The sequence below is a fragment of the Strix aluco genome, chromosome 6, assembly GCF_031877795.1.
Source record: "Strix aluco isolate bStrAlu1 chromosome 6, bStrAlu1.hap1, whole genome shotgun sequence".
NCBI lineage: Eukaryota > Metazoa > Chordata > Aves > Strigiformes > Strigidae > Strix > Strix aluco.
The window spans coordinates 24,050,477-24,078,174 of record NC_133936.1 but is presented as its reverse complement, the minus strand read 5'-3'; the positions used below and the strand labels follow the sequence as shown (position 1 = coordinate 24,078,174).

Genomic DNA, 27,698 nt, shown 5'->3' with positions numbered 1-27,698 from the left:
AATTACTACTTTGCTTACAGTATAAACGTGCTTATATTTCATTACAACCACTCAAAAGGTTAAATCACTTTTTTTCTGTATAAACTACAAATAAATCTGAATTTACCTCCCAAAGTGCTTTAAAGTCCTTCTGCTCAATTCGAAGGAGCTCGCTATATTCTCTGGTAACAATGGTAGCATGGCGAGGAGTGTTATCCAGGATGGACTCTCCAAAAGCAGTTCCTATTCCCAGAGTGCATATTGTCACAGCATCCTTTGAATCAAAAATAAAATGACACATATTAAATATTTCAGGATGTTTTAAGAGTCTTTATGTCCCATTTGCTAATAGCACTGCCTTAAGATTCTTCAGCAATTTGTTTTAAAAGAAAATTAATTAAAAAGGCCAACAAAAAAATCAATATGCTGATTAACAACACAGGAAGCTTCAATGTGGAAGCAAGTAGGACTTCTGTTTTCTATGACCATCAGTTGACTTAGACATTTCTGTCTGCAAAGCAGAGAACACAAGAGTCACCTTCACCTTTGTTAGAAATTTATGGCCTCTGTTTATCTACCTCTGAAGACTGTTGCGATGATGAGATTCTTTAGAAATATCAGAAGTGATGAGAAGATAACTAGCATCTGAAATGCAATCTTGGAATATAAATTTCTGCCCTATATAGGCTACCCTCATCACTAAGAAAATCTGGCTGTTACATTTCCTCAGTAAACATAGCTTTCAATTATAATATCCTCTTGTATTTATAATGCATTTCTCTTATCATACAAGGTCTCTGCACAATGCAGTCACGCAGTTTAACCAACTCTTGGCCTTTCTGTTGAAAATGCCAGTAAATCACTCTGTTAATGGATGCCTGCCGATGAAGCACCAGACTAAGAAAACAAAAATTCTTTTCACATAAGTCAGGGATTTCAAGAAAACTATTAAAGTCCAAAACAACCTACAATAGAGTATTCAGGATGGTCCCAAACAAGCAGTAAAGTCCACTTCAAAAGAGTCTATATGAGCACACGCCCTTCATGGGATAGAAAGATGTCTAAATCAATCCCCCTTGGCCAGGAACTCCTCTGTAATAGTTCCAATATAAATTATGAGCTACTGCAGACAAAAAAAAATATTAGACTACTAGAAATTAAATAACTTGCTGAATCAAGATCTTTAGATACATGTTCTGCTTTAGGCATACAATTTGCTATGTTCCTGAGCACAGGCTTGAAGCTGAACACTTATATATGTCTCTCTCTAAGCTGGGTCTTAACTGACTGTCTTTTGAGGAATTTAAAAAAAAAAATAGCAACAGCATTAAAAATTTAAACTGATACAAACTACACTTTACTAAGAAAATCATACATGCACATAGACAAATACACATAAACATATAAAAACACGTGTTAATTTTACTTTATACAACATTAGAAATATACTTTAATTCTAAAATGTAGGATTCATGAAGTGTCTACAAAAATAAAAGCAGAAAATTCTGCCATCCCATCCACTACATCCTTGTAGCTGATAATCCAGGACAGATGCATGAGAATATTTCAGCATCATTTTCTGTGTTTGAAATTGCATTGTTTTTCCTTTCATGCATCTAATAAGTGGTAATAGGCAAATGTTATTAAGATCAAGTTAGTAGCTTTATAATTGCATTACAAAGACAAATGCCTATAATAGTCCAGTTCCCTGAACCATATCAAATTGCTTTTGCACAGCTATTACCATGTAAAATCATGTGTTCTGGAAAACAAAATCAATTATGTCTTAGAAAAAATCTAGGAAAAATTTACCATCAGAAATAAATTTTCAAGGCAGGCAAATATGAACAGGCATTGTTTAACAGAAAGAATATTTGGGAATGAGCAACTACGCACCTAAATAGAAGCCTCTACAAACCGCCTATAATACAGGCTATATGCTAAAGTTCTGCCTTAACAAGCTTACCTTTCAGAGCTGAAACACTATATGCATGCTACCATATTCACAATTGCACTCAAAATTTTGAGCTGCAAAGAAAATGTGCCTACTGCTCACACAAAATTTGATCTCCAGGTCTCCACTATATTATTCTCAACTTTATTTAGGAAGTTCAGATAAAAGATCTTTGTTTAGGACAGAATAACCAAATAGCCTGGAAGAAAAAAAAAAAAACTTTTCCATTAGGTGGATCATAAGCAATATTTACATATTCCAACTTCTTTCTCACTCTCTTCCTTCCCTACAAAAACATAAACTCCTTTGAAATGCTGCACCTTTTTTGATTCTTTATAACCCTGAAGAATATATCTTTAAAGACAGAACAGAGAAGATGGGAAAAGGAAAGGTGTTGGTTAAGGAACCACCTTCTAAGATAACTTCTAATGAGGCAGCTGTTCAGCCTGAGAAATAAATTAACATTGTGAGGTGTTAAGTCAAGGAGCTGGAATGATCCTATCTACATCCATTAAAGAAAAGTCCAGGCTTCTATCAAGTGAAAGTTCTTTCAGATTTTCTCCCTAGCTATCATTGCTCTCCACAGAGATGCAGTTCCACAGCCAGCTAGGGAGCAAGCCCATCTGTCTTCTTCAAGACTTCAGAGCCCCATTTTCTCTCTGCCCCTTGTTTATACATCTCCAGCCTCCTGGGGAATCAGGTGTGCATTTCCTATTACACCTGTTAACCTTACACTCAAGAATCTCCTGCTGTTCAATGTAGACTTCAGGAGGATTGCTGGTAGCTCAAAACTCAGTTTGCTGTTCCCTTCTGCAATCCCAGAAGCAGCAGGGGTTCTACCTACTGGTAACCAGCTAAAATTCACACAGCTATTTAAAAGGCAGTCTTAGAGCCTTAGAAAGATGAGATTGTTTCCATTGCTATCTGTCCTCTGAACACACTATAAAATGGTAGTGTTCAAATCAGAGGCTGTTTGTGTATTCAGTTTCACTGACTCTCACTGGCAGGTGAGACACATGCAGTGAAAGAGTTGTTAAACCTCCCCCCTCCCATCAACCTAAAACATTATTGAATTTGTAAGACCATTCTATGGAATGGATGAGAATCAGAAACAAGGCTCTGCTTTACTCCTTCCCCCACCATCACAAGGCACATCTCTGCATGCTCCCACCTGACTGTGACACTTTCTATTTTCCAACCTGGCAAACAGAATTTTTGTACTGTGTGTAAACAAAATCATGGTATCTGAATGAGAAATTAAGAAAATAGGAAAAAAAAATTAAGAGTGCTAGGTTGACAGGGATTGGGGACTTTTCTTTGAAATTTTAGTTTATTCAATATTTGAGTTTATAAGGGAGTTGATGTAGCTAGTTTGTTTTTAATTTCATCATTTTCCCACATCTTGTACCTTTACCTCATCTCTGCACCTGCATCCCTCCAGGACTCTATACCATCTCCATGTTTAATTGGAGTTCTACAAAAACTGGAATTTTTGAAAGGTTTATTATTATTACTTTGACACAGTTCAGTTTGTTCCCAGCAAAAATTTCCTTTTATAACAGAGAAACCAAAGGATACACATGAAGTAAACTATCTGTTCTATGAAGTGATTTTCCTGTTCCATTACCTCCACTGGAGTATGTTTCAGCCATTCAGATAGGAAATCCTTATCAAACTACTTTTAATGATAACAAAGAAATATCTTCCTACACTAGAACTGCAGTTTGCCAACATATGTTAGGCCATCCTCTTTACACAAGGCATGGCAATTTGCTTAAAGGAGGCTTCCAGAAAAACTGTGACCAACTTCTCTTCTAGTTCCTAATTAAAATATTTACCGATTAGATTAACCATACTGTAATAACATATTCATTATTTCCATACCTTTCTATCCGATCCTCTAAAAGCCACCTGCAATGTCTTGGACGTTTTCCTAAGTTATCTGACAGACAGAAGTGAAATGATTTTTCTATATTAACTTTCAATAAGCTAAGTTCAAAACCAAAATTATTACAACCATGACACTGTGGAGCTCAGCACAGGCCAACACACCCTCCTTCTCAGCTGAGTACATTAGTCCAGCCAATCTCTGTGTTACAATGGGTAGAGGAATTCTCATGCTCAAACTAAATAATTTAAAGCTAGCTTGGGCACATTTACACTACAGACTACAGTACAAATCTATGTCACAACTTCACATAGGTTATTTACAAAATACATAATGGCTATTTACACGCATACATAATGGTATTTACATGCAGAAAGCGGTACTGCAAAGACTGCCCTGCTTAAATCCCTTTCCTAGTTTCCACCTAGTCTTATCACATACCTCCTTTGTCCTCAGTTTCAAACAGCCAGGAAATTCTTCCCTTTCTTACATGGACATCTGAACCTCTTTCTTCACAGTCATTCTTCTCAGCAACCACACTAATTTATTTGGCTTTTGATCCCCAGCCCTCTGCATCTTCCTACAACTGGCACTGCTGTACCACCCAAATACCCACAGCTCCTCCTTTAAAGCTTTTCTTAAAAAGGCTAATTGTAAAGTCAATGCCCTGTATTCAGTTTGGTCTGTTTTTAAAAAAAACTGGTCAGCTTACTAGCAATAACTGGAAGACTACAGCAAAACTGCAGATCAAATTGCTATTTGGTCTTTGTCTTTCTTCTCTTCGTTCCTTCCCATTTTATCACACAGGAATATAAATCTTAATCATTTGGGGCAAAAGGCTCTGAATCTAAGTAAAACACAATGTTGCAGAATCTGACAAAGTTGTCACACTGATGCTTTTGTCATAATGCATTTACTCCCAACTTTATTCTGAGACATTACCAACAGTCATCCTTCAGAACCTGTTCATTCTCAAAATAGAGTTCAGAAATGAAACATACACAAGGCAGTCAGTATTTTTGAGACAACACCAAACTAGGAATATCTCTAAGAGGAACTCTTATGACTACATACCTTGGTTGTAACATTGGGTAGGTAACAGTCCCAAATAAAAATTAAATTCAGAATCTGTTCATAACTGAGGGTAAAGACCTCTTTCTGACAGATTCTAAACAGGCTGCATTTTCTGTTTATTTTGAAGGGGACTTACTAAGTCTTTGCGTGACTTTTAAGTACAATATTTATCAGGGTATTTGTTACAAACAAGTTGAGGTAAGACCAAAACAGTTCATTACACTTACCTCTGCAATTCATAGTGTGACATTTTTACCTTAAAAAAAAAAGTCCTCTTCAGTCTCTTCTTGATTGTTGAATACCCAGAAAATTCATAAATAATTTGTACAGAAAGCAGACCAGCTACCGCTCAGGATGTACTGGACGGGCAATCCTGTCAGATCTCTGTATTGTAAATTGTATTGTCCCATTTCAATGGCAAATGAAAGTACCATCATGATCAGCAGGAGCTAGCATATTTTGCCACCTCAGTGGAACAGAACTAACAGTAATAGAGAAATCTTCTCTGGTCAAACTCTGTAAAACAGGTATATTGTGAATAGTTGAATATGATTTTCAAACTAGGCATTTTAGTATTAAACGTTGCCTGTACTCAGCTTGTTATGTATTCTAACACTGCCCTCTTGTGACATAATACAGTTTTGCAAGCACTCGGAAAGGATTTTTCCAAACCAATATGATAGCAAGGCTTTATGAGATCCTAATATGTGTGTTTGTCTTTATTAAAACATTTAAATCAGTACATGGAATTCTTCCTCTTCTCATATTGGCAAAAAAATAGGTAATGTTGATATTCCTGTTTATATGAATTCTCAACTTGGTCCTGATCAGTACTACTAACATTTTCTGTGATAAACCACAGGTATTTGCAAGAGTAAGCTAATGTGCAGCAAGAATGTGTAAGAATTAATACTTCACTAGCTAGACTGAAGTCTTCATCCATTAGAGCATTTAGATATAATTTCTAGTGCAAGACATGTAACTACATGTCTCTACAGGAGCAAAGGCCATTAAGACATCCTTAGTAAGCACCGAGTGTACAACAACTTACTCCCCTAATGGGAGAAAACTACCAAACACCAACGGTGACTGCATAAAGAGTTAGCACATGTTAGCTGCTACACAACACATTTACTCCCATGCTTGCTGAAATTTAAGCTCCCCAGGTAGACAGATAAACACCTAGTAAAAGTGGTAGTAATATATTTTTTATCAAGACAATTGATTTTCCATATTTAGTTTAACACTGTAGGCATCCTCATATAATCACAGGATAATTCAATCTGCAAGAAAACTCAGGAGGTCATCTAGTACAACTTCCTGCTCATCTTAAATATTAAAAGATTATTAGTCACAGCTAAAGACTCTTTAACCAATAGGAACCTAAATACAAAGCTGGCTTCTTTCTTCCTGGAAAAGATGGCATAGTCCTTTTGTACTTACATGACACTACAAACTTCTAAACTTGTAAACTCAGGTAAACTTCTGTATCTATTCTGCTCTGCTGGAAGTTTCTCATTAGCATTAGTGCCATTTATGGTATAATAGTAACAGCAGAGCAATTAATCATTACTATGACTTTGCAAAGGAAGCTTTGGCTCCTGGGTGCTGTTATTAGAAAAGGTACTCCAGGGTAGGTTACAAGCATCTCAAGCACTTGTCATCCATTCCTAGCTGGGAGCACAATGCTGGCAACCAAGTCTGTCAGGGCTGCCCACCTACGGAGCTACACTCTATTTCCTCCATCACCTGGGTTTGTAGTGAGCACAGTATGCAGCGAGTGCTAGCAAGTATTTCAAGCTCAAGAATGACCAGCACCATGACAATAAGGAAGTACAGGCAAGAATGAAACAGGGCACCCCAGAGCTAAAGGCAGGACAAGGAGCAGGAGACCAAGGATGGACAAGGAGGGACATGGTATATACACCAAGCTGGAGCAAATCCAGAAAAAATATTGGACTCAAATACTATTTAGGAGTCCTCAACCACCGAACTTATCCAGCACTGGAATGGTAAATGCATGAGCTGCTGTCCTTTTGACAGTGAGGCCATATCCTATGGCAACTAGGCAGTGGTAAGAAGTCAGTTCATTGGTTCCTGTGAGAAGGAAATGTGAGGTTAAGAAATTACTGCAGAATATAATTTCTAGAACTACGTTAATTGTAGTTCTGTAGTTTCCTACTAGCAGGAAAATGCAGTGAACCTGAACAAGCAGAAAAAAATATTTACGTTAGATTTCTACAAATGCTGAAGTGTTCCCTCCTCCATCTAATGGAACAAATCAACACTTCAAACATATTCTTAATTTAACTTCCACATCCAGAACACTTTTGTGGATATATTTCTTTCTGATTCAGTAAAGAGCATTGGTCCTTAACAACAGTGTAGTGCCATCTTTTGGCAAACACCAGAAAATATTCCTGATTGCTTCAGACCTGCACAGAAAAGGGTTTCATAAGAGCCCAGTACTGTTGTGACAATACCAATGACAGCCAGGCCATGCTGAGAATTGCTCAAATTAGGCTAATTATACTCTCATTCAGTCTCTACTTAGTACAGTGAAGAGGTTGCTAAAAATAATTATGTGAAAAAAAGTTTCTTTTGTATCTATCATTTTACCGTAAGAAGTAGAAAGACCCAGTGCTCACACACTGCCCCGACTTGCATTCTGACTGGTGATGCAGTGCTCAACAGAGTGAAAAATCCAATTTCTGCCAATTGCTATGAGCAAGAAACCTTCCCCAATCAGCCAAACTTTGGGCAAAGAATATACCATCGCCACCACCACCATCCCACACATGCTATGTTCACTGAAGGTGAGCAAAGGGGGTAGTGTTATACTTCAGCTCCTGGATAGCTCTACCACTCATGTGAAGACACATGTCAGAGGTACAACCCCACACTGAGCTACATGATGGGACAATCCCAGATCTCAAACATGGGAGCAGGGCATGGGACATGGTGCCTTCCCAGAAGACTCAGCTCACAGCAGGAAGTGCATGACTTGTCAGCATGACATTAGACAACATCCCCTCAGTTGTGGGGATGGATGAAGAAGAATACCGGAGAAGTCAACAGATGAACTTGTGGCTCCAAGACTGGTGTTACCGTCAGGGCTTCGGATTTTTCAATCATGGATTGGTATACAGGATGCCAGACCTTTTGGCATTAGATGGGATGCACCTGTCCCAGAGGGGGAAAAGGATCTTGGGGCAGGAGTTAGCTGGGCTCATTGACAGAGATTTAAACTAGATTTGAAGGGGGAAGGGGGCAAAACATCAGCCCATCTGAAGTGCATGTATACCAATGAACACAGCATAGGTAACAAACAGCCATGATGAAACAGGAAAATTATGATGTAGTGGCTATTACAGAAACATGGTGGGATGTCCCCCATGACTGGAGTGCACCAATTGATGGCTACAAGCTCTTTAGGAGGGATAGACAAGGAAGGAGAGGTGGTGGGGTGGCACTGTATGTTAAGGCCTGTTATGATTGCTTTGAGTACAAGTATAGTGAAGACAGGGTGGAGTGTCTTTGCATTAGAATCAGGGGGAAGGCCAACAGGGCAGATGTTGTAGTAGGAGTCTACTACAGGCCACCCACTCAGGACAGAGAGGTGGATGAAATATTCTATAGGCGTTTAGGACAAATCTCACGATCGCTTGCCCTTGTTTTTGTGGGAGACTTCAACTTCCCAGATATCTGCTGGAAATACAACACAGCAGAGCGGGAGCAGTCCTGGAGATTCCTGGAATGTGTGGCAGACAACTTCCTAACGCAGCTGGTGAGTGAACCAACCAGAGAAGGTGCCCTGCTGGATCTCCTCTTTGTGAACAGAGAAGGACTGGTGGAAGATGTGGTGGTTGGAGGCCGACTAGGGCACAGCGATCATGAAATAATAGAGTTCTCTATTCTTAGAGAGGCCAGGAGAGGGGGAAGCAGAACTCACATCCTGGACTTCCAAAGGGCTGACTTTGTCTTGTTTGGGCACCTGCTTGACAGGATCCCTCAGGAGACGGTCCTGAAGGGTATAGGGGTCCAGGAAGGCTGGGCACTCTTCAAGAAGGAAGTCTTAATGGCTCAGGAGCAGGCAGTCCCCAGGTGCTGTAAGAGAAGCTGGCGACAAAGACGACCACCCTGGCTAAACAGGGAGCTTTGGCTGCAACTCAGGGAGAAAAGGAGAGTTTACCGCTTTTGGAAGAAGGGGCTAGCCACTCACAGTGATTACAAAGATGCTATGAGGCTATGCAGGGCAGAAATCAGAAGGTCTAAAGCCCAGCTGGAAATTAATCTGGCTTCAGCAATCAAGGACAACAAGAAATGTTTCTATAAGTATGTGAGCAGCAAAAGAAAGACCAGGGAGAGCCTCCATCCCCTGCTAGATGCAGGAGGAAACATGGTAACAAGTGATGAGGAAAAGGCTGAGGTGCTTAATGCCTTCTTTGCCTCAGTCTTTAAGAGCAAGACTAGTTGTATTGAGGGAATCCAGTCTCCTCAGCCAGAAGACAGAGACTGGGAGAACGACTCCCCCACAATCCAGGAGGAGATAGTCAGTGACCTACTGCATCACACAGACATACACAAGTCTATGGGATCGGATGGGATACACCCGAGGGTGCTGAAGCTGCTGGCTGGGGTGCTCGCCAAGCTGCTTTCCATCATTTACCAGCAGTCCTGGCTGACCAGGGAGGTCCCGACAGATTGGAAATTGGCCAATGTGACGCCCATCTATAAGAAGGGTCAGAAGGACGATCCGGGAAATTACAGGCCTGTCAGCTTGACTTCGGTGCCCAGGAAGCTGATGGAGCAGCTCATCCTGAGTACCATCACACAACACATGTGGGACAACCAGATGATCAGGCCCAGTCAGCATGGGTTTATGAAAGGCAGGTCCTGCTTGACAAACCTGATCTCCTTCTACGACAGGGCGACCCGCTTATTGGATGAGGGAAAGGCTGTAGATGTTGTCTACCTTGACTTTAGTAAGGCCTTTGACACCGTTTCCCACAGCATTCTCCTGGCAAAACTGGCTGCTCGTGGCTTGGATGGGCACATGCTTTGCTGGGTAAAAAACTGGCTGGATGGCCAGGCCCAAAGAGTTGTGGTGAACAGAGTTAAACCCAGTTGGTGGCTGGTCACAAGTGGTGTCCCCCAGGGCTCGGTTTTCGGGCCACTCCTGTTTAACATCTTTATTGATGATCTAGACGAGGGGATCGAGTGCACCCTCAGTAAGTTTGCAGATGACACCAAGTTGGGTGGGAGTGTTGATCTGCTCGAGGGTAGGGAGGCTTTGCAGAGAGATCTGGACAGGCTGGAGCGATGGGCTAAGGCCAACTGTATGAGCTTCAATAAGGCCAAATGCCGGGTGCTGCACTTCAGCCACAACAACCCCCAGCAGCGCTACAGGCTTGGGGAGGAGTGGCTGGAGAGCTGCCAGTCAGAGAGGGACCTGGGGGTGTTGATTGACAGCCGGCTGAACATGAACCAGCAGTGTGCCCAGGTGGCCAAGAAGGCCAATGGCATCCTGGCTTGCATCAGAAATAGCGTGGCCAGCAAGGACAGGAAAGTGATCTTACCCCTGTACTCGGCACTGGTGAGGCCGCACCTTGATTACTGTGTTCAGTTTTGGGCCCCTCACTACAAAAAGGACATTGAATTACTCGAGCGTGTCCAGAGAAGGGCAACGAAGGTGGTGAAGGGTCTGGAGCACATGTCGTACGAGGAGCGGCTGAGGGAACTGGGGTTGTTTAGTCTGGAGAAGAGGAGGCTGAGGGGAGACCTCATCGCCCTCTACGACTACCTGAAAGGAGGTTGCAGAGAACTGGGGATGAGTCTCTTTAACCAAGTAACAAGCGATAGGACAAGAGGGAATGGCCTCAAGTTGCACCAGAGAAGGTTTAGACTAGATATTAGGAAGCATTTCTTTACAGAACGGGTTGTTAGGTGTTGGAATGGGCTGCCCAGGGAGGTGGTGGAGTCCCCACCCCTGGAGGTGTTTAAGAGTAGGGTCAACTTAGCGCTGAGGGATATGGTGTAGTTGGGAACTGTCAATGTTGGGTTAATGGTTGGACTGGATGATCTTCAAGGTCTTTTCCAACCTAGATAATTCTGTGATTCTGTGATTCTGTGACATGGGTGGGAGACTCTCTCCAGGAGAAAAATCTCATGGGGTTTTTTTGTATTTACTCTGAATTCCCAATTTTGTGAATCCAGGTGTGACAAGATACTGAGAAATTGCTTGCAATTTGGGGGGCATTTTACTTGTTCTTGTATTTCTTAATACTGAATAGGTATTAACTCCAGGCTTCTGGTCTAACACAGCAGCCGTTTCGATACTCTGATATTACTTCCCCAGTTTTGCAGTGGAGACTGCAGTATGCCATTATCAGACTGCACTCTTGGTGGGTTTGGTTTGAACTTTCTGAACAAGGACAGAATTAAAATACTTCTAGGGAATGAATTAACAAGTCTTAGATCTTCTGCCTAACTTCATACGGCACTATTAGAAAAGACAGAGGAGTCTTGTTTCATATGAAAATATAGACCCCTTTTCAGAGCATTACATTTCAGTTTTCTTGAAATCAATGGCATTATTTGCCTCCATAGACAAAAGGACAACTAAGACTAAAGGAGACTCAGAGAAACATGCTTGTGATAAGATAAAATATCTGTACAATATATGTCATTACCTACCTCAGCATAAGTCATACCCTTTCTTTGTACTACTGACTGGATGGTTTCAATAAAAAATCTATTTTACCTGGTGGTTGCTTGTATCAGAAACCTTCACATCCAGTGATCCTGTCAGAACAGCATACCAGTTCGTCCCAATATCACCCTGACGGAATACTGGAAAGATGAAATCTTGTAAATAAGAGCTCTCTCTTTAAGTTTACCAACATTAACAAACATTTTCCATCACATTACTGTACTACTGTAGTCACTGCTGGCATGATAGCATTTGCCATATCAGACTATTTACTTAGTGTTACAATATTTCCAATGACACTGGAAAGCACCTATTTTAGTAAACTGGTCAATACACTACAGAAAATGAAAGCACATAGAGTTGCTTTACTCTTCTCCCCAGTTTCCTTCTCTTTTACTGTTATCTTAGTTAATAAACAAAACAAACAAACAAACAAAAACAAAAAAAGACTTTCTGAACAATGTCCCTTTGAAATTCAGATTCTTCCAATGCAGACACAGCTCCCACTGGCTTCAGTAAGAGTTCTGGCTGAGAAGCAGCTGCAGGACTCTGATGTTCAGGTATTCCAACTGTGTGATTACAGTGCATCAAAATTCCTATTACTCTAAGCAAACCCCAGTGCTGTGTGCCTAAAGCATGCCAGATTTACCTGAGGGGTACCTGAGACTCTACTAAATACCACAGGTCTCCATCAGCTATTCCCCTGGTACAGCTCTGGGAACTCACACATTCCCAGCACAGGACCACCACTTATTTCCATCTCAGCTTCACAGACCAAGCACGGCTGTCCACCTTCATCTGGCCCACAGGCTGCCAGAGCAGGCACAGAGCTGTTGCACCCCACAGCAGTATGCAGCTCTGCAAATCTGTCTTGTGTTATTCAGAGTGGCTGAAACCACACACTATTAGTGATATCCCTAGGTGATACACCTTTGCCCCTGACATCACAAAGCACCTACAAAAGAGATCAATAATACATTTACAGGGGAAGAATGAGGCTTAAGTGCAATGACTTGCTTCTAATCTTTCAACAAAACAGTGGCAGAGTCCTAAATCCAATAATGTGTGTCTTGTTACCATAGATTCACCACACACTGTATTTGTAGAGCAAGCAGCACTTTAGTCCTGCCTTCCCCCACGACCAAGACTGTAAACATTTTTATAGCTGTTCCACTGATTGTGCTCTCTCATCGATCTCCTAGAGACAATCCCAGCCTAACCTCCAATTTTATCTACATAAAATAGATCATCACATGAAGCTCTCTTACATGTGATTCCTTTTTCCAGATTTTCATAATATCCACAGAGACATATCTGCTGGAGAAGGTTTGGATGAAATTTCTCAAAAGCTTTCACTTCTTTCAGTCGTGTGAATATTATATCTACATCTTCACTGGAACGTTCCAAAGGTCTGCAAGAAAACAAAGGACAAAATTCTCAAGGGCTTTATCAGAGAAACATCCCCACCTGCATGCAGCAAACTTACAAATGTTTGCATTAAACCTCACGCTATAATATAAACCAATTAAAATGCATTTCACAGGTACCCTTCCAGAACATCATAACTACTGTCTGTTATCAATTTGAGCATGATTATTATCATTTCAACACAGGCAGTGTCCAGAAGCCCCATTCAGCACCAAAGTCCCGCTGTAGCAATTACTGTAAAAGCACCTATGATGATACAGTCCTTGTCCTAAAGAACTCAGAATTATGTATAATTTTAAGTTTGTAAGGGAACACGAATAAACGGATGCCCAAACATACAAGAGGTCTGCAGAATCAGTGCCCAAAACAGAAGTTCTCTATCTGGCTAAAAGAAAAGCTTTAGATATCAGCAGTAATCCTGTATCCACATCTCTCTTCTGCATTTTACTGGATACAAACTAATTTGACTATTCTGTTTTCTCTTCTCACTTGCAAGCAATAAAGAGAACTTTAATAAGTACATTCTCTTTCACGCAGTTCCTGACTCTTAATGTTGGGACAAATTATACGCAAGCAAGAATCTTAACTGTTCATTGGTAAGGGTAAAGAGTTTTAATCCAAATATTTAAAATATTTAAAATCTATGACAGTAACACTTTTAAAAAAACAAGATTTCAAGAAAAATAAAATTGTAGAACTCTCTCCAACAAGTTGCATGTGGACCAGCAGTTCAGCAGGTTCAGAAAACTACTGCATATTTATGAAACTAAAGTGAATTAGCTCCATAACATACATTTTGAATGTGATTATCAAACGTTATGAATCAGCGGGTAAGCCAACCACTAGCTGACAGCATTAGAAAGAATCTTTCATAACAGACTAAATGACTACCACTATGCACAGAAAGAAACATAGAACATTCCTATGAGATCATGCAGGATCAGATGCAGAAATCATTTATGTATAAAGGGATACCAGAAAGATAGACAACTGTCAGTGATCATTAGACCCATCACTCACTCAAATGCTGCTAGTTAATCTTACTAACAAAAATGTCCTTTTAGCCAGTGGATGAGTTTCTAAATGAACAGAAGTCAGCTAGCTTACAGTGAACAAAGACTAAGCTCACAAATACATATCTTTATCATCTTATTGTTACATCTACAGTGTAAGCACTCCTTCCAACAGGATTTTTTTTAAAGATTCCTCTTCAGAATCAAAGATGTAAGGGATCCAAATCTTTGTCTTGGGGAAGAAGCCCAGATCCTATTCACACTGAATCTCTCTCATCTTTCTTATTAAATTAAGTCTAGGAGGGATTAAATCTCTATCCTCATTTAAACTCTGCTTATCCTTATTAACTACAGATGAGAATAGTAACTCTCTGGTGTATACAGTTTCTTCTACATCACAGTGATATCCTCTTACCATTTTAAATCACAAGCAACTACAACAGCTCCCTTTTGAAATATTTCAAGTAAGATTTTCACCCATTCCTTTTTTTTTGACTGTGAGCTAGCTGATGGGTACTAATAAGCATTAACTCTTGTCAAAATCCTTTTAAGAAGATTAGGAGGTGCAACTTGCAAACAGATTTAAAATGTTTATACAAGATCCCTACCCAAACTACACCAGCACTTGGAACACTAGCTCCCTTAATTTATGGACTCTCAAAATTAACAGCAAAAGTCAACAAGGAAAAAAAGGGAGATCATTCTCAGAATATCCCCCTTCCCTAGAAAAACTGTGTCTGAGACTGTTTCATTCATACAACTGCTCATAGCTGACTCTGTTCAAGTCCAGCAGTCCATGTGCATAGAATTTACTGTAGGGTCTCAGTGTTTAGTGATTCTAATTGCTTAATGCAGTCAGATAGGGAAAACGCAAACAGGGTTAGCAAACACTATGCATCAGGTTGTATAAACTTAACACTGTTTTCTCAGTGCTCTTTCTGAAACACGAGTACAGAAATCTCTTCCACTTCTGGTCCTGTCAAAAGGACAAGATTTGGGGGGATTTAATTCATAGACTGTGTAGCTTTTTTTCCTCAAAGTTGCTGAAGGCTCAAGAGGCGAAACAGGGTTTCCATCTAGTTCAGAAGGTGACAGCAGGGCTTACTTCCATTGATGCAGCAAGGAGTGTCTTGTGTCAGGCCGATGTACTGCAGGAAAAGCTCCTTCTGACAAAACTGCTTCATGACCCCAGTAAAGTGAGTCATCATGGAAAGACAAGCATTCTCACAGGTAGTTGAGCCACACTTTTCAGAGTTTTAAACATCAGCACAGCAGTGAAAAACCAAATTAAAATCGTGCGTTCCTAGTGGCTTACTTCTGCAAGTAGCTGAGCTACTTTGTATTAGTAGCAGTTACTTCCACTTGGAGTACACCAAGTGTGCATTTGAAGGGGGACACAAAGACATGCTCTAAACAGAAAGAGGAATCCAAACTTCTAAGTAATATTCATAGCAGTAACCTGAAAATTGTTACATTCTCTACAGTGTTTCTTAATAACTCATTACTGCAAGCCATTCGTTTTAGTAGGCTTTCTTCAAAATACGCTGGGTCTAGTATTACAATGTGCAACCAAATTTCCATAAATACTTTTACTGGGGGGGCACACATTTTGATCCAGCACATTTGGAAATGAAGCCAGAATCTGGGAGAGGCTCCCTGTGAATGATTTAACCATTAGAAAGGATACCTTCTCCTCCAGCTGTGTTTTACCAAAAAAAAAAAAAAAAAAAAAAAAAAAAAACCAGCAGCCAGCACAGAAACATGCAAGGAATCTTAACGGTACCCCAGGATAACAACTTGCTAACATCGCTCAAATGAGACACACAGACAAACCTAGTTTAAGATTTAGCTGTTTGGTTAAGATGGTGAATAAGCATAAAAATGAACTAGGATCCAAGTTGTTTGACAACAAAATGCCTTTGAATTTGATCAGAGCTCCTGGGAAATGACCTCAATGTTTAGGAGTAAGGAATTAACTAACACTAGGTGTCCCAAACTGAGGTGGCCCTTAGTCCTTACTAGGACATGGAATTCTGCCTGTGTAAAAACTCCAGACTGCAGTGTAACAGTAATAGCAGTAGCACTCAAACTCATTTCTACTAAGTGCTTATAATCTATGAGACTGGTTTTAAAAGGATAGTTCTACTTAGTGAGAGAACATAATGAGAATAATAAAATATCATGGCATCAGTTATCGGCTTTTCCACGTCTGCAAAACTCAGACAAAGTTTGACCACTTTCTACAAACTATCTTTTAATAAAATTAACATCATTGTAACTGTTGTCATCATCATTAAACTACCAGTAATGAACATATTTATGATGCCAAATTTTGTTTTCTATTTACTAAGTACAAGCTGCCTAGCATGGAACAACATCGATACAGGACAACATAAATCTACCTCCTCATTGCAGATACCTTACTAAGTTGCCATAAACTTGGCTTTTTTAAAGCATAGTTTGGAATAATATTTAAATAACTAATGATATATTCCTTAGAACATTAATGATTAAACCTATTAATTAGAAAAGTACTATTGATGGCAGATTGAGAATTATTCAAGGTTTAATGTCACTGTATAGTCACACTGATAGAAGGCAGTGGTATCAATCCAGAAAGGAACTGTTCCCCACACCAGGCAGATGGGCTGCAAAAGTCAACCCCAAGGAGGTGAATATCTCTACACCCCCCTACATGGCTCCAAAAGCCTCAGGAAAGGCTTTTCCAGAGAACATATCAAAGCACCTGAAGTCACTCCTCTGTGATCACTGCTGCTGTTCACTGGACAGCAATCTCACTGAGCTTAGCCCCCCTCTGCTAAACTAGTGCTGGTGAGGATGTCCTTCTGTTCTGTTCTGTGACACTGATGCTGATATGCTACTGAAGTGTCCCCTCGCTGCTAATGCTGCAGTTATAACTTGATATCCATGAGCATAAGAAGTTAAAAGATGCATTTCAGTGAGACTTTAGCTACCAATGGATTTTCTGATAAAGTTTCTATCCTTTCCTAAGTGTACTTCTGTTTCTGAAAGCTCTAGTCCAATGTATGGACCACAGACAAATCTAAAAGTATGGACAACACTCTTAAATCAATTAAAATTCTTCACCTTTCAACAGTTTGGTAGAGGTATGAGCTAGAGTAGAAGCATTTTAAGGCAAGGCCATCCTTCTTGTAGAAAATGTATGACTCTATCCAGTGAAGCACCCACTCCCTAGGCTGCTTCACCCAATTTAAAATAAATTTTAAGTAAAACAAACTGTGGAAGTGTTACTGTTGTCTTCATCTTTTTTTGCTTAAAACCACTGCTTCCTACTCCTCTTTCCCAACTTTTCATCATCTTTGTGGGGCAGCTGCTGCTATATCTCCATCTCCATTAAGTCTGCAGGGTACAAGCCCAGAAAGAGCTTTAGCAGCTGCTGTGCTAACCACACTTCACTAACTGGCCCAGCAATCATAACTGAGTAGGTATCATGCTGTGAGCATAGCAAATGCCAGGACAAAACCATGCAGGAGGAATGACTGGTTTGGAAATGAAATCTTCAAACTTAGTATCTCTTACCATGAAGGATAATGCAGGGGTGACACTCCTACACTCCCCCCTCCAATCTTCAATTTAAGATGATTGTCCCTAAATTTGTATCTCAACAGGGTACTGTGCTGACATCCCATCTCACCGTGGCCAAAATGAGGTGGGCATTTCCAGTGTTGCAAAGCAGGTCTACAAAATTATTAGGAAATGACAAAAAGCAGGAGTATTTAATTTCTTTTCACTACCCTGCAAGCCTTTCTGCTTTGTTTGACCACTAAACACTTCATCCAGCTCCTTATTTATATTATTAATTTGCCTCTTCACAGCACAGTAAGTCTTATCTAGCAATAATGTTTTCACACAAGACATCTCATCTGTCTTGTTCCACTTCTTCAGTACATCACAGCATACATACACAAGTGACAGCATCAATGCTAGTCATACATCTCTATTCAATTACGTCAATAAGGCTTCTTTAAAGGATATTTTACCCCTGATTTATTTGGTTGCGAAGATTTCAGGCATGTATTTTATAGAGATGAAACAATTTTCTTGACAATGTCTGCTCGACTATCTGTAAAAGGAGATTATAAAAAAACCTGCCAGGAGTGTATCTTCAAAAAGCTATTTCATATCTTTAAGTGCGAACTATTCAAGCCCAAAGTTTAAATACAGACAGAGGATAATTGCCACAATTCTCCAAACACACTATTTCGGCAAGTATTTGTGTTCATGCGTAGTATATATAGCTTTATAAAACAAACTATTTTGATGGTGTTAAGGTTAAATATTTGAATGTTTTTGTATGCTATGAAAGACTTGTTAACCTAGAAGAAAGGAACAAGTTGGAGTTGTTTTCGTTTTGTTTTTATCAAGTTTATCTAACTACAACCTATTACTTTCTCTTCTACTATATATGTCCTTTTTTTTAGGTTCTTCTTCATAATTGGTTTGACACTTGAAAAAAAAAAAACAGAAGACACATAGTTTTACCTTCTTTGCCAAGATGCGCCTAGAATTTTAAAATGTTTATTTCTATAATACCTGTTCAAAAATCTGAACCCTGCTCTAACTGAACAAAAACACTAAAGTTCATTTCCTTCCCTTGCTCTTTTTAAAAGGGCAGTATTGCATTTCAGACAGCAGTGAACAGCCCATGAAGGATGAGCAGATACGATGTATTTCTTCCACTGGTGAGGCTATTATTAGAAAACAGAGTATCACACTACATAATAGACAAATAAAACGAGCTGATCTCTGGGTTAAACTGAAGCATCTATTCAAAGACGCAAAGACAAAGTCAATGAGCTGAAAAGTACCAGTAACCACTACCATGGACCATTTGGTGAATTTTAATAGTATTTTAAAGTATATTCTACTTTGAAACATGAGCAAGGAGAGAACAGCAAGGAATGCCATTGAAAGCAGATCATTCCTCTATGCTACCTCTACTTTTTCCTCCCCTTCCCGGACATGCAGAAAAGCAAAGCAGTAGGATGTCCAAGAATAGTAGTACCAAGATACCGTTTTCCCTTAGTGAGAACAGCACAACACTGAAGCACCTCTGCCCTCCAGGCAATGCTGTGACTCCTAATTTATCTTTGAGAAAGGAAAGTTTCAGAGAGGGATACCAGTGACCTATCAAAGCAGTTTAGACTTGTGGTAGGAGACTTAAATGCTAGATATAAATGAAGTTACTTTTAATCTGAAATAATGTTCAGATAAAGGTTTACTTCCATGGGGACAGAAAGCAACCAACACTCCCCCAGAGGCACCCTGCACTTGTTACAGTAGTATTACCCAATCCATGTTTTCAACATTCACATTTCGGCTCCTCATTCCCTTGTCATGGAAAAAGCCTCATCATGAGGCTTTCAAACAATAATCAAAACTACAATTCTTTTGATTTGCATTTTATGAGACTTTGGGATTCCAGTTTTCACATTTCCTGACACACAGGAAATAAATAAAATTTTATTTAAACCCTGCTCCCTAGGATTCTTATGCATACAAATCGTTCCACAGTTAAAAAAAAAAAAAAAAAAAAAAAAAAAAAAAGAAGGAACACAAGTAAAACTGCTGATGCTTAGCTTCCAACAAATTACTACTGTCACCAACAGTCAGAACCTCTGTAATAATCTCTCATGTCCTGCTATGCAAGGCACAAGAAATGCTGTAGATCTACACAGGTACTGATTGACCAGCCAGTTAAATGCAGACCAACTGGCTGTCAGCTGCAGTCAGACAGAATTTGTAATAGTTGAGTTCTGTCTTCCTCAGTAAGGGCCAAAGGAAAGCAAATATCGAGGACTCTACCTACACAATCATCTCATTATTATCTTACTCAATTATATTTGTGCCTTCGACTCAGTTTGGCCAATGCACCGAAAAATTATTGGAGGGTTAGACTGAGCAATCAAGTGCACTTCATTTCTTTACATACCCTGCTCTACAAGTTATGCAACCTTCCAGCAGGTCAATTTTTAGATCTGTATAAAGTGTGGAATGGCAAAAGATGTATTTATTAAGTAATGATATTCATAAAGATTTATCTAAGTTTAAAATACACTACCTGAAGAATACAGCTATAATAGGAAACAAAACATAAAAATAATTCTTTTCACCTTCATATGCTTTTTAAAAAGACAAAATACTTAAAGAGAAAAAATAAAATTGCAAGGAAATTTTCTCCATTTATGAAAATTGTTATGCATGGTGCATGTTTTGCAACCAAGGTGTGACTAAACATTATTGAATAAACCTTCCAACCTTCATAAATGTGAGCTCAGGACAGTTAAAATTCCATTTGACAGAAGTAGATCTGGATGAAATTACATTAACCAGCACTGTAGCTTCATAATAGACATTAAAGTGCTTTAATATGAAGACAGACTCTGAGATACATTGCAAATGAAATTTATAATTGAACAATATGCAGAAGTGATGATATCCTTTGATTCAAACTCTGGCCACTGCCATCCACCAATACACTATGCTAAATGTACCTTTACCCATTTAGGATCTGCATCATTACAGCCAATGAAAATTTAAAACTTATAGCAACCAGGAAATAACTTCTACAGATTTACATTGACATATATTTTGACAACTGCTGAATTAAAAGATGAAGTGGAAAGTCAGTTAAGGAAACATTCGTTGAAGATACTGATAAAGCAGCAATAGTAACCGATCACGCCAAATATAGTGCAGAAAATACTAACAGAATAAAGGAAGGAGAAGAATGATGAGCTTGTTAAATGCAGCAAATCGTAAGATGCAGATGAAAACAGATGTCACACTGGATAAAAAAAAATACTTGTATTTGAAAAATATCTGGTGGCCACCTGACTTTGAGGGCATGATTTCAATTAGCTTGTTTGTTGGGTTTTTATTCCTTCGCTGGAATATGAGTGTTTGTTATAAGAGAAATTTAATCTGCTCAGAATATAGGATTTTAGAGATCAAATCCTAACAACATGCCAAAAACTCAGGCAATGACAGTTTAGACATGTTTCCAGTATCACCTGGTAAAAGAGAAAACCTACAGATGCACAAGTACCACACCAATCATGCAGCCACTTCACAAGACTACCAACTAAATTTGAAAATGCCACGTCCTAATACGCATATGCACGTACTAGTTTGCTCTGGTGGGCCATGACAATGTTTATACACATGAATGCTAGGACAAATACTATTTCTTCCTCTTAATACCTGTCCATAGAACAAGTGTGTAACTTACTGCAACCACATGTAACAAATGGAAGCCCATACTAGAAATGCCTAAACCTGTGAGCAGAGAACAAAACAGCTTGAATGTGTTTAAAATACAACTCCTGCTCTCACTATGAGTTATTTTGAATTCATATATTCAATAAAATGCAGAGACCTAGAAGCTTATGGTAAGCTATATTAACAATTATTTTGGTCTCTCTGCGGAGATACGGAAAGAAAAAAGGCTTTTTTATTATTCATCAAAGACTGCACCTTTGCACTGGACTAGAAAATGAGTTGCATGATGCGGAAAGATAAATTTGTTATTATTCATCACTCTCAGAAGACTGCACCTTTGCATGAGTGCTAGAAAGCACTTAGGCTATGTCTATACTGTTCTGTCTCCCAGTTTCCACATTCACCACGGTGCCTGCTGCTGACATATCCCCACGCAGACTTGATCCAAGCATACACCAACTTAGCCACATACTATATACAGAGAGAAAACATCAAGCACGCTGGCCAACAGAAGCTGCAGTATATGTCCACAATTTTGTTCAGATCCAAACTAAGTGAAAAATGGTGGTGTTATTTCTATGGATTTGTTATAAATAAAAAGCAAGGGTAGAAATTTAATATATATAGTTTTGTATATGTTTTGTCAATCACATAAAAATATTTTTTAAAAGTAAATAAAATAGCATCATAAAGCAATTCTAAAATATTCACAATATTGCCTGATTATAAATCTATATCCCATTACCTTTGACATAATTACAGGTTATAAAGGATGACAAGCATTTTCCATATTTCTTTTACAACAATTCTTTCAGAATATCAGTTCTTCACTCTAGCCTACCCATATACTCATAAGAGACCTGTTGACTACTAAGCATATACAAATAACTTACATCTCAAGTATATGTTACAATGCTAAAAATAAATTCTGATTCAAATATGTCGCTGTTACATAGCTTCAGTCTGAATTTACACTCAAATCTATGGGAGCTTGGCTTGAGGTACAGATCAGAGATATTATCCTGTATGTGTTATTCTAGTTTTGTTAGATGTAAATGATGCAAGTCAAAAGTCTAACAAGGATGACAATGCTATAAAAGCTCAATATTATGCTGATTTTGGCTGGGATAGAGTTAATTTTCCTCATAGTAACTAGTATGGGGCTATGTTTTGGATTTGTGCTGAAAACAGTGATGTTTTCATTATTGCTGAGCAGCACTCACACAGTCAAGGCCTTTTCTGCTTCCCACACCACGCTGCCAACAAGTAGCCTGGGGGTAAACAAGAAGTTGGAAAGATGCACAGCTGGAACAGCAGACCCCAACTGACCAAAGGGGATATCCCACACCATAGGACATCATGTTCATACACAAACTGGGGGGAGTTGGCCACGAGGGGCTGATCACTGCTCAGGGACTGGCTGGGCACTGGTCAGTGGGTGGTGAGCAATTGCACTGTGCATCACGTTTTACTTGGATTTTATTTCTCTCTCTGTTATCTCTCCCTCTTCTCCTCCTCCTCCTCCTCCTCCTCCTCCTCCTCCTCATCATCATCATCATCATATTATTATTATTATTAAACTGTTCTTCTCTCAACCCACTAGTTTTACTTTTTTGCCAATTCTTCTCCCCAGCCCACCAGGGCAGGGGGAGGAGTGAGTGAGCATGGTGCTTAGTTGCCGGCCAGGGTTAAACCATAACAAGTATGTACAATATGTCCTGGAAACGCCTTTTGTATTTAAATAATTTATAAATAGCTGAGCAAAGATTGTAACATTCTTAGCACAACAGGCTAGCAAAGTTACATGCTTTGTACTGTGATCTGCTCCTTCAGTCTGCTAAGGCACTGAAGGTTATCTTTAATACACAAAAAAACACAAGATGCCATAGGCAGGTATAAAATCCTGGGATCTCTGACTGTTGACAACGCTGTACATCATTAAAAAGTTTGTATTTGAATTCAATTAGAACATTTACCTGATTCGTAAGTGTGATTAGGTTTAGAGAAATAATAGTTATGTAAAAAATACTTTGTCTACCGTTCAGTAAAGGTATGTCAATATGGAAATATCCTGGTTAGATAGTCTTCAGTGTGAAAGAAACCATGAGAGTAGAGAAGACATTGTTCCTGAGCTAATACACACTTGCATAAATCAGCAACCTTCTTTTAATTATGAGCAGATCAGACATACAGAAAAATGCTAAGATGGTAGGCATGCTTCTGACCCCTAGGAAATCAGTGGTAAGGCAACTATTTACTTCAAAGATAAAAGGACTGTTTTCTTTAACAGAAAAATTATTTACATCTCCAGGTACAATGAGGTACAACAGTTGCTCACCGCTGATCTCTCTCTCCTGCAAAAACAAACTATTCTTGATAGACCACAGTGTTCTGAACTTTTCTGTTTCTGCTCTTCCTTACCTTTGCACCTGTGACTTCATATAAAAATATTGTCCTGTTTATTTCATTTTTCAGTCCTGATCTTTGGCTTTTGTGGTTTGAAAGGGAATGAAAGGGCTCAAACAAATGAATTTCTAACAATTATTAAGACTAAACTGTGATGTGATGTATGAAAGCTTTGTTTGTGCTTTGCTTCATTTGTTTCAAAGCTCTGCTTGTGTTTTGCTTCATTTGTTTCTCAAGGACTCCTGACTCCTCAACTGCTTCCTTAGATCCCTTTATCTGTTTAGGTAAGATTGACACGCTCGTTAGGCTCCCTACATAAATCACTGATGGCAGACTCAAGGCCTTCAGTGGGCACTTGGGCAACTCCTAGAATGAGATAAGAGGGGCTCTAACAAAGAGACACAGAGACCCTATTGTAGGGAAACTGATTTTGCTGACTTAGGAGGGAGACACCTGGACTTTACTTCACAGCGCATGCTCTGGAAAGAGGGTCAACTAGCGAACACTGTGAAGACGACTACTTACTTCCTCCCCCAACCACTGAAGACCCTCACCCTATTTTCACTATGCATGCTCAGATTATGCAAATGAATTCTGGGAACTCATTATCATAAGACACCTCTTTCTAGGAAATCTAATAAATATGTAGGATTTGTGTGTATGTAAACTGATGTCCCTTGCTAATTCTTGGGAGCCCTTAATGTGGAGAATCCCCAGGGCAACCCCAGCTCTGCCAATAAAAGAATACCTGCTTAATAGTTCTATTGGATTCTGACTGTTGAGTTAATTATTTGTTTTAGGTTAGTAACCACAGATGGAAGCTGCATGGTTGAAGCACTGGTGATCCTAACCCACAGTACCCTACATAGTAATAACATTTCTCCTGAAACATTTTGGTGATTCTTCATCTTTATATGTGCTCTTATTTCAGATGTTAGTAGTTCTAGTTGATGTGTGACTTTGGGAAAAACATGAAGAACATATACAAAACACATCATTTCTGTACATGATGTATTTCATTATTTCCATTTAGAGTTTAATTCTCTTTTTTTTTAAAGAATGAAGTTGGATAATCCATATTACATGCCATTTTAATTATCTTTGCTGAGGCTCACCAAAAATTCTGAAGCATACCAGTTTTAGAACTGCCTTCCTCCTGAAAATACAAATATATTCATTAACTAAAACATATTAAAGCTATATTGATTATTTAATAAAAACACATGGTATCCTACAGAGAATTGACTCATTAAATGATCCTGTATTTACAGAACCCACACCTAGGTTAGAAAATGTTATGAGATTTTTTAAAGGCTTAAAATACATAGAATTACATAATAACTCAAATGAGTACATTGGTAGATCGTCTATAGAAAAGAAATACACTCTAGAAATACACCTGTGCAAATTAATTAAAAATGCCTTATCTAATAGTACTTAGATTCCTATAGTACTTTGCCAACATAGCTTTAACTGTATTTTTTAAACGGAAAACCAGAACAAAACGCGTAAGTGTATTTCCGATCATCACAAAGCAAAGCATGGCAGACACCAGGAAAAAAAAACTACAATCTCTCATGTCCTGGGTTTGTCCTACACCCAGATTGCCTTCTGAAAAGAAGGAAAATAATACATAATCCTTCAGGGCACCCAGAACTGATTCTTTCCACTCAACAAATTGGTGCTACTAGCTTACTCCAAGTAACAAAAAGGAAAGAAAAAGTTTCATCTTAATAGCTCTAATGAAATTCCCGTTATAAAAATGGTCAGCATATTAATTTTCATATAAATTTAATGACAGATTTCTAAATGAAATGCCTCACATGTGTTTCCTGAAAACATTCACTCCCCAAGGCTATGCACCTCATTAAGCACGAACCCCTGAATTTTAGTTCACAATTTAGATCTCACAATGCATTGTGTTTAAGAAACCTGAGAAATGACAGGATCACCTACCAAAAAGTACTGGGGTTCATACTCTGCTTCTTCATGTCTGCTCAATGTCAGCTTACAGAGCAGAGAGTCAGGCCCTCTGCTTCACTTCAGATTTTATATGGCTAGGTTACCATCACCAGTTCTGTTTGTATTTATATTTACAGTACTTTCAACATTTATAAACATGAGTTAACCTCTAAGAGGTTACTCTTAAGTTAAATCACATGGTACAGAGGGAGATCAGTATCTGTGGTAGGTATCTAGGCCAAAAGTTACATTAACTTCTTACAGTTTTCTGCCTGGACTGTTAAGGAAAACCCAATGAGGGGTGCAGTCCTGTAACACTAGGAGGCTACCTGGAAATGGCAGAAATTATGAAAAGAGGAAGGTTCCTTCTGTGTGCACAAATGTTTCTCTCGACACCGCAACCCCAACTGTCATCAGCTGTCAAAAGCTGGCTAACGATGCTCTGTAAACTGCTATATGCCAGGTAAGTGAATTCTCTCCAATAGCTTTATTTGAACCATATTGTATATTTATGGCCTACATGTTTGTTAACTGTTTTCCTAGACTACCAGGAGCCACAGTGAGCATTCAGAGATAAAATCACTTCACTTCTGAACTAATCCGTTAAAAGCTGAAGGTAGGAACCCAGCAAAGGACCTTCAAACCACCCACCATGCAACCCGACACTGCGAGACTTTCTGCTGCAACACGCAAAGCACTCCAAATAATTTATTTTTTAAAAATAGTAAATAACTTGCCAGTATTTTCAGAAGTGAGTTCACCACCTCTGAGCACACGGTAGCCTGCCGTAACTCCCGCCCGCGAGGCGCTGGCCGCCCACCTGTACCTGGGGGACAACCGCAGGCCCCCAGGGCGCCGCAGCGGGGAAAAGAGGCTGTCGCCGCCGAGGGGAGCCGCCGGCGGCCTCTGTCGGGGCGGACATTTATTTTTTTTTTCCCCCCCTCCGGCCAACAGTCCCGCACGGAGCGCTCTGAGGCGGGGGTCTGTCCTTTCCCGCCCGACCTGTGAGGCGGCGGGGCCGGGGGCTGTGAGGGCGAGGGGGGGGGGGCGGTGTACTGAGGCGAGGCGCGGAGCTGGGAGCTGGGGCGAGGCGGGAGGCGGTGCGCTGAGGCGAGGCCGGGGCCGGTGTGCTGAAGTAAGGGGAGGAGGCAGGGGCTGGTGTGCTCAGGCGAGGGGCTGTGAGGCGAGGCGGAGGCGGACTGGGGCGCGAACGCCGCGGGCAGCGGGTCGGCCATGGCCGGCACGGCGGGTCCCCGGCCCGCAGCCCCCGGGCCGCGGCGCCCTCTCTCCGCCCTGGAGCTCCCCCTCCTCCCCCACGTGCAGCATTTTGCGGGCGGCAGAGCCCGGCGGCGAGCCGCTCTCCCCGTGGGGACTGCCCGTCCCCTCCGCTGCCCGGAGCATTTCCAGCCCTCATCCTGCCACGCCGCCCCGGCTCTGCTTCCTCCGGGCGTTTTGCTTCCCACCTGCACGCTCCTTATGTAAGGCAGGATCCGATGGGGAGCGGGGAGGGGGTGTCAGCACACACACACACACACGCACACACACACACACACACACACACACATACAGACATGCAGGCAGGCAGGCATGCGGGGGGCAGGTGACACGCACGCAGCATCCTTCCGCAGCCGCCTCTGTGAAGATGCCGATACCTTTTATCGAGGCAAGCGATCCACTCGCCGGAGGATGAGGAATGGGAGGTGTGAGCGGCGACCATGTTGGACAGGGATCAGGTCGCCGCGCACCCGGCTGGCAGCGGCTCCCCCCGCCCGCCCGCCGGTCGGTCGGCCCGTCCTCCCTCGCTCCCTCCCTCCGCGCACGGCGCGATGGGCTCGCCCAGGCCCCAGCGGCAGCGCGCCCTGCCCGCCGCCGGCTGCGGAGCGCGGGGCTGCCGGGCCGCCCCCCGCCTCGGCCCGGGGCTGGGCTGCCGCCCGGCGCCGCCTCGCCCGCCCGGGGCACCCGGCCGGGAGCTGCGCCCGGCCCTGCCGCCCCGCAGCCGGCAGGTAGCGGCCCGGGGAG

At 40.7% G+C, this 27,698-nt stretch overlaps 1 protein-coding gene across 4 annotated transcripts in view; it reads right to left on the bottom strand.

Moving 5' to 3' along the window:
* The window catches only part of RAPGEF4 (Rap guanine nucleotide exchange factor 4), a 161,225-nt gene extending 133,786 nt beyond the window's left edge, over window positions 1–27,439 (bottom strand). For 3 of the 4 annotated variants that reach the window (XM_074829126.1, XM_074829128.1, XM_074829129.1), the window contains exons 1-4: window positions 27,332–27,439; window positions 12,876–13,018; window positions 11,659–11,747; window positions 107–253 (exon numbers count right to left, since the gene is read on the bottom strand). In XM_074829126.1, the coding sequence (XP_074685227.1) occupies window positions 107–253; window positions 11,659–11,747; window positions 12,876–13,018; window positions 27,332–27,396 (444 nt within the window). In that variant the 5' untranslated portion in view covers window positions 27,397–27,439. Of the gene's footprint in view, window positions 1–106; window positions 254–11,658; window positions 11,748–12,875; window positions 13,019–27,331 lie in introns of those variants that run through there. The other variant, XM_074829132.1, reaches the window with a different exon arrangement.
* Window positions 27,440–27,698: the final 259 nt, after the last annotated feature.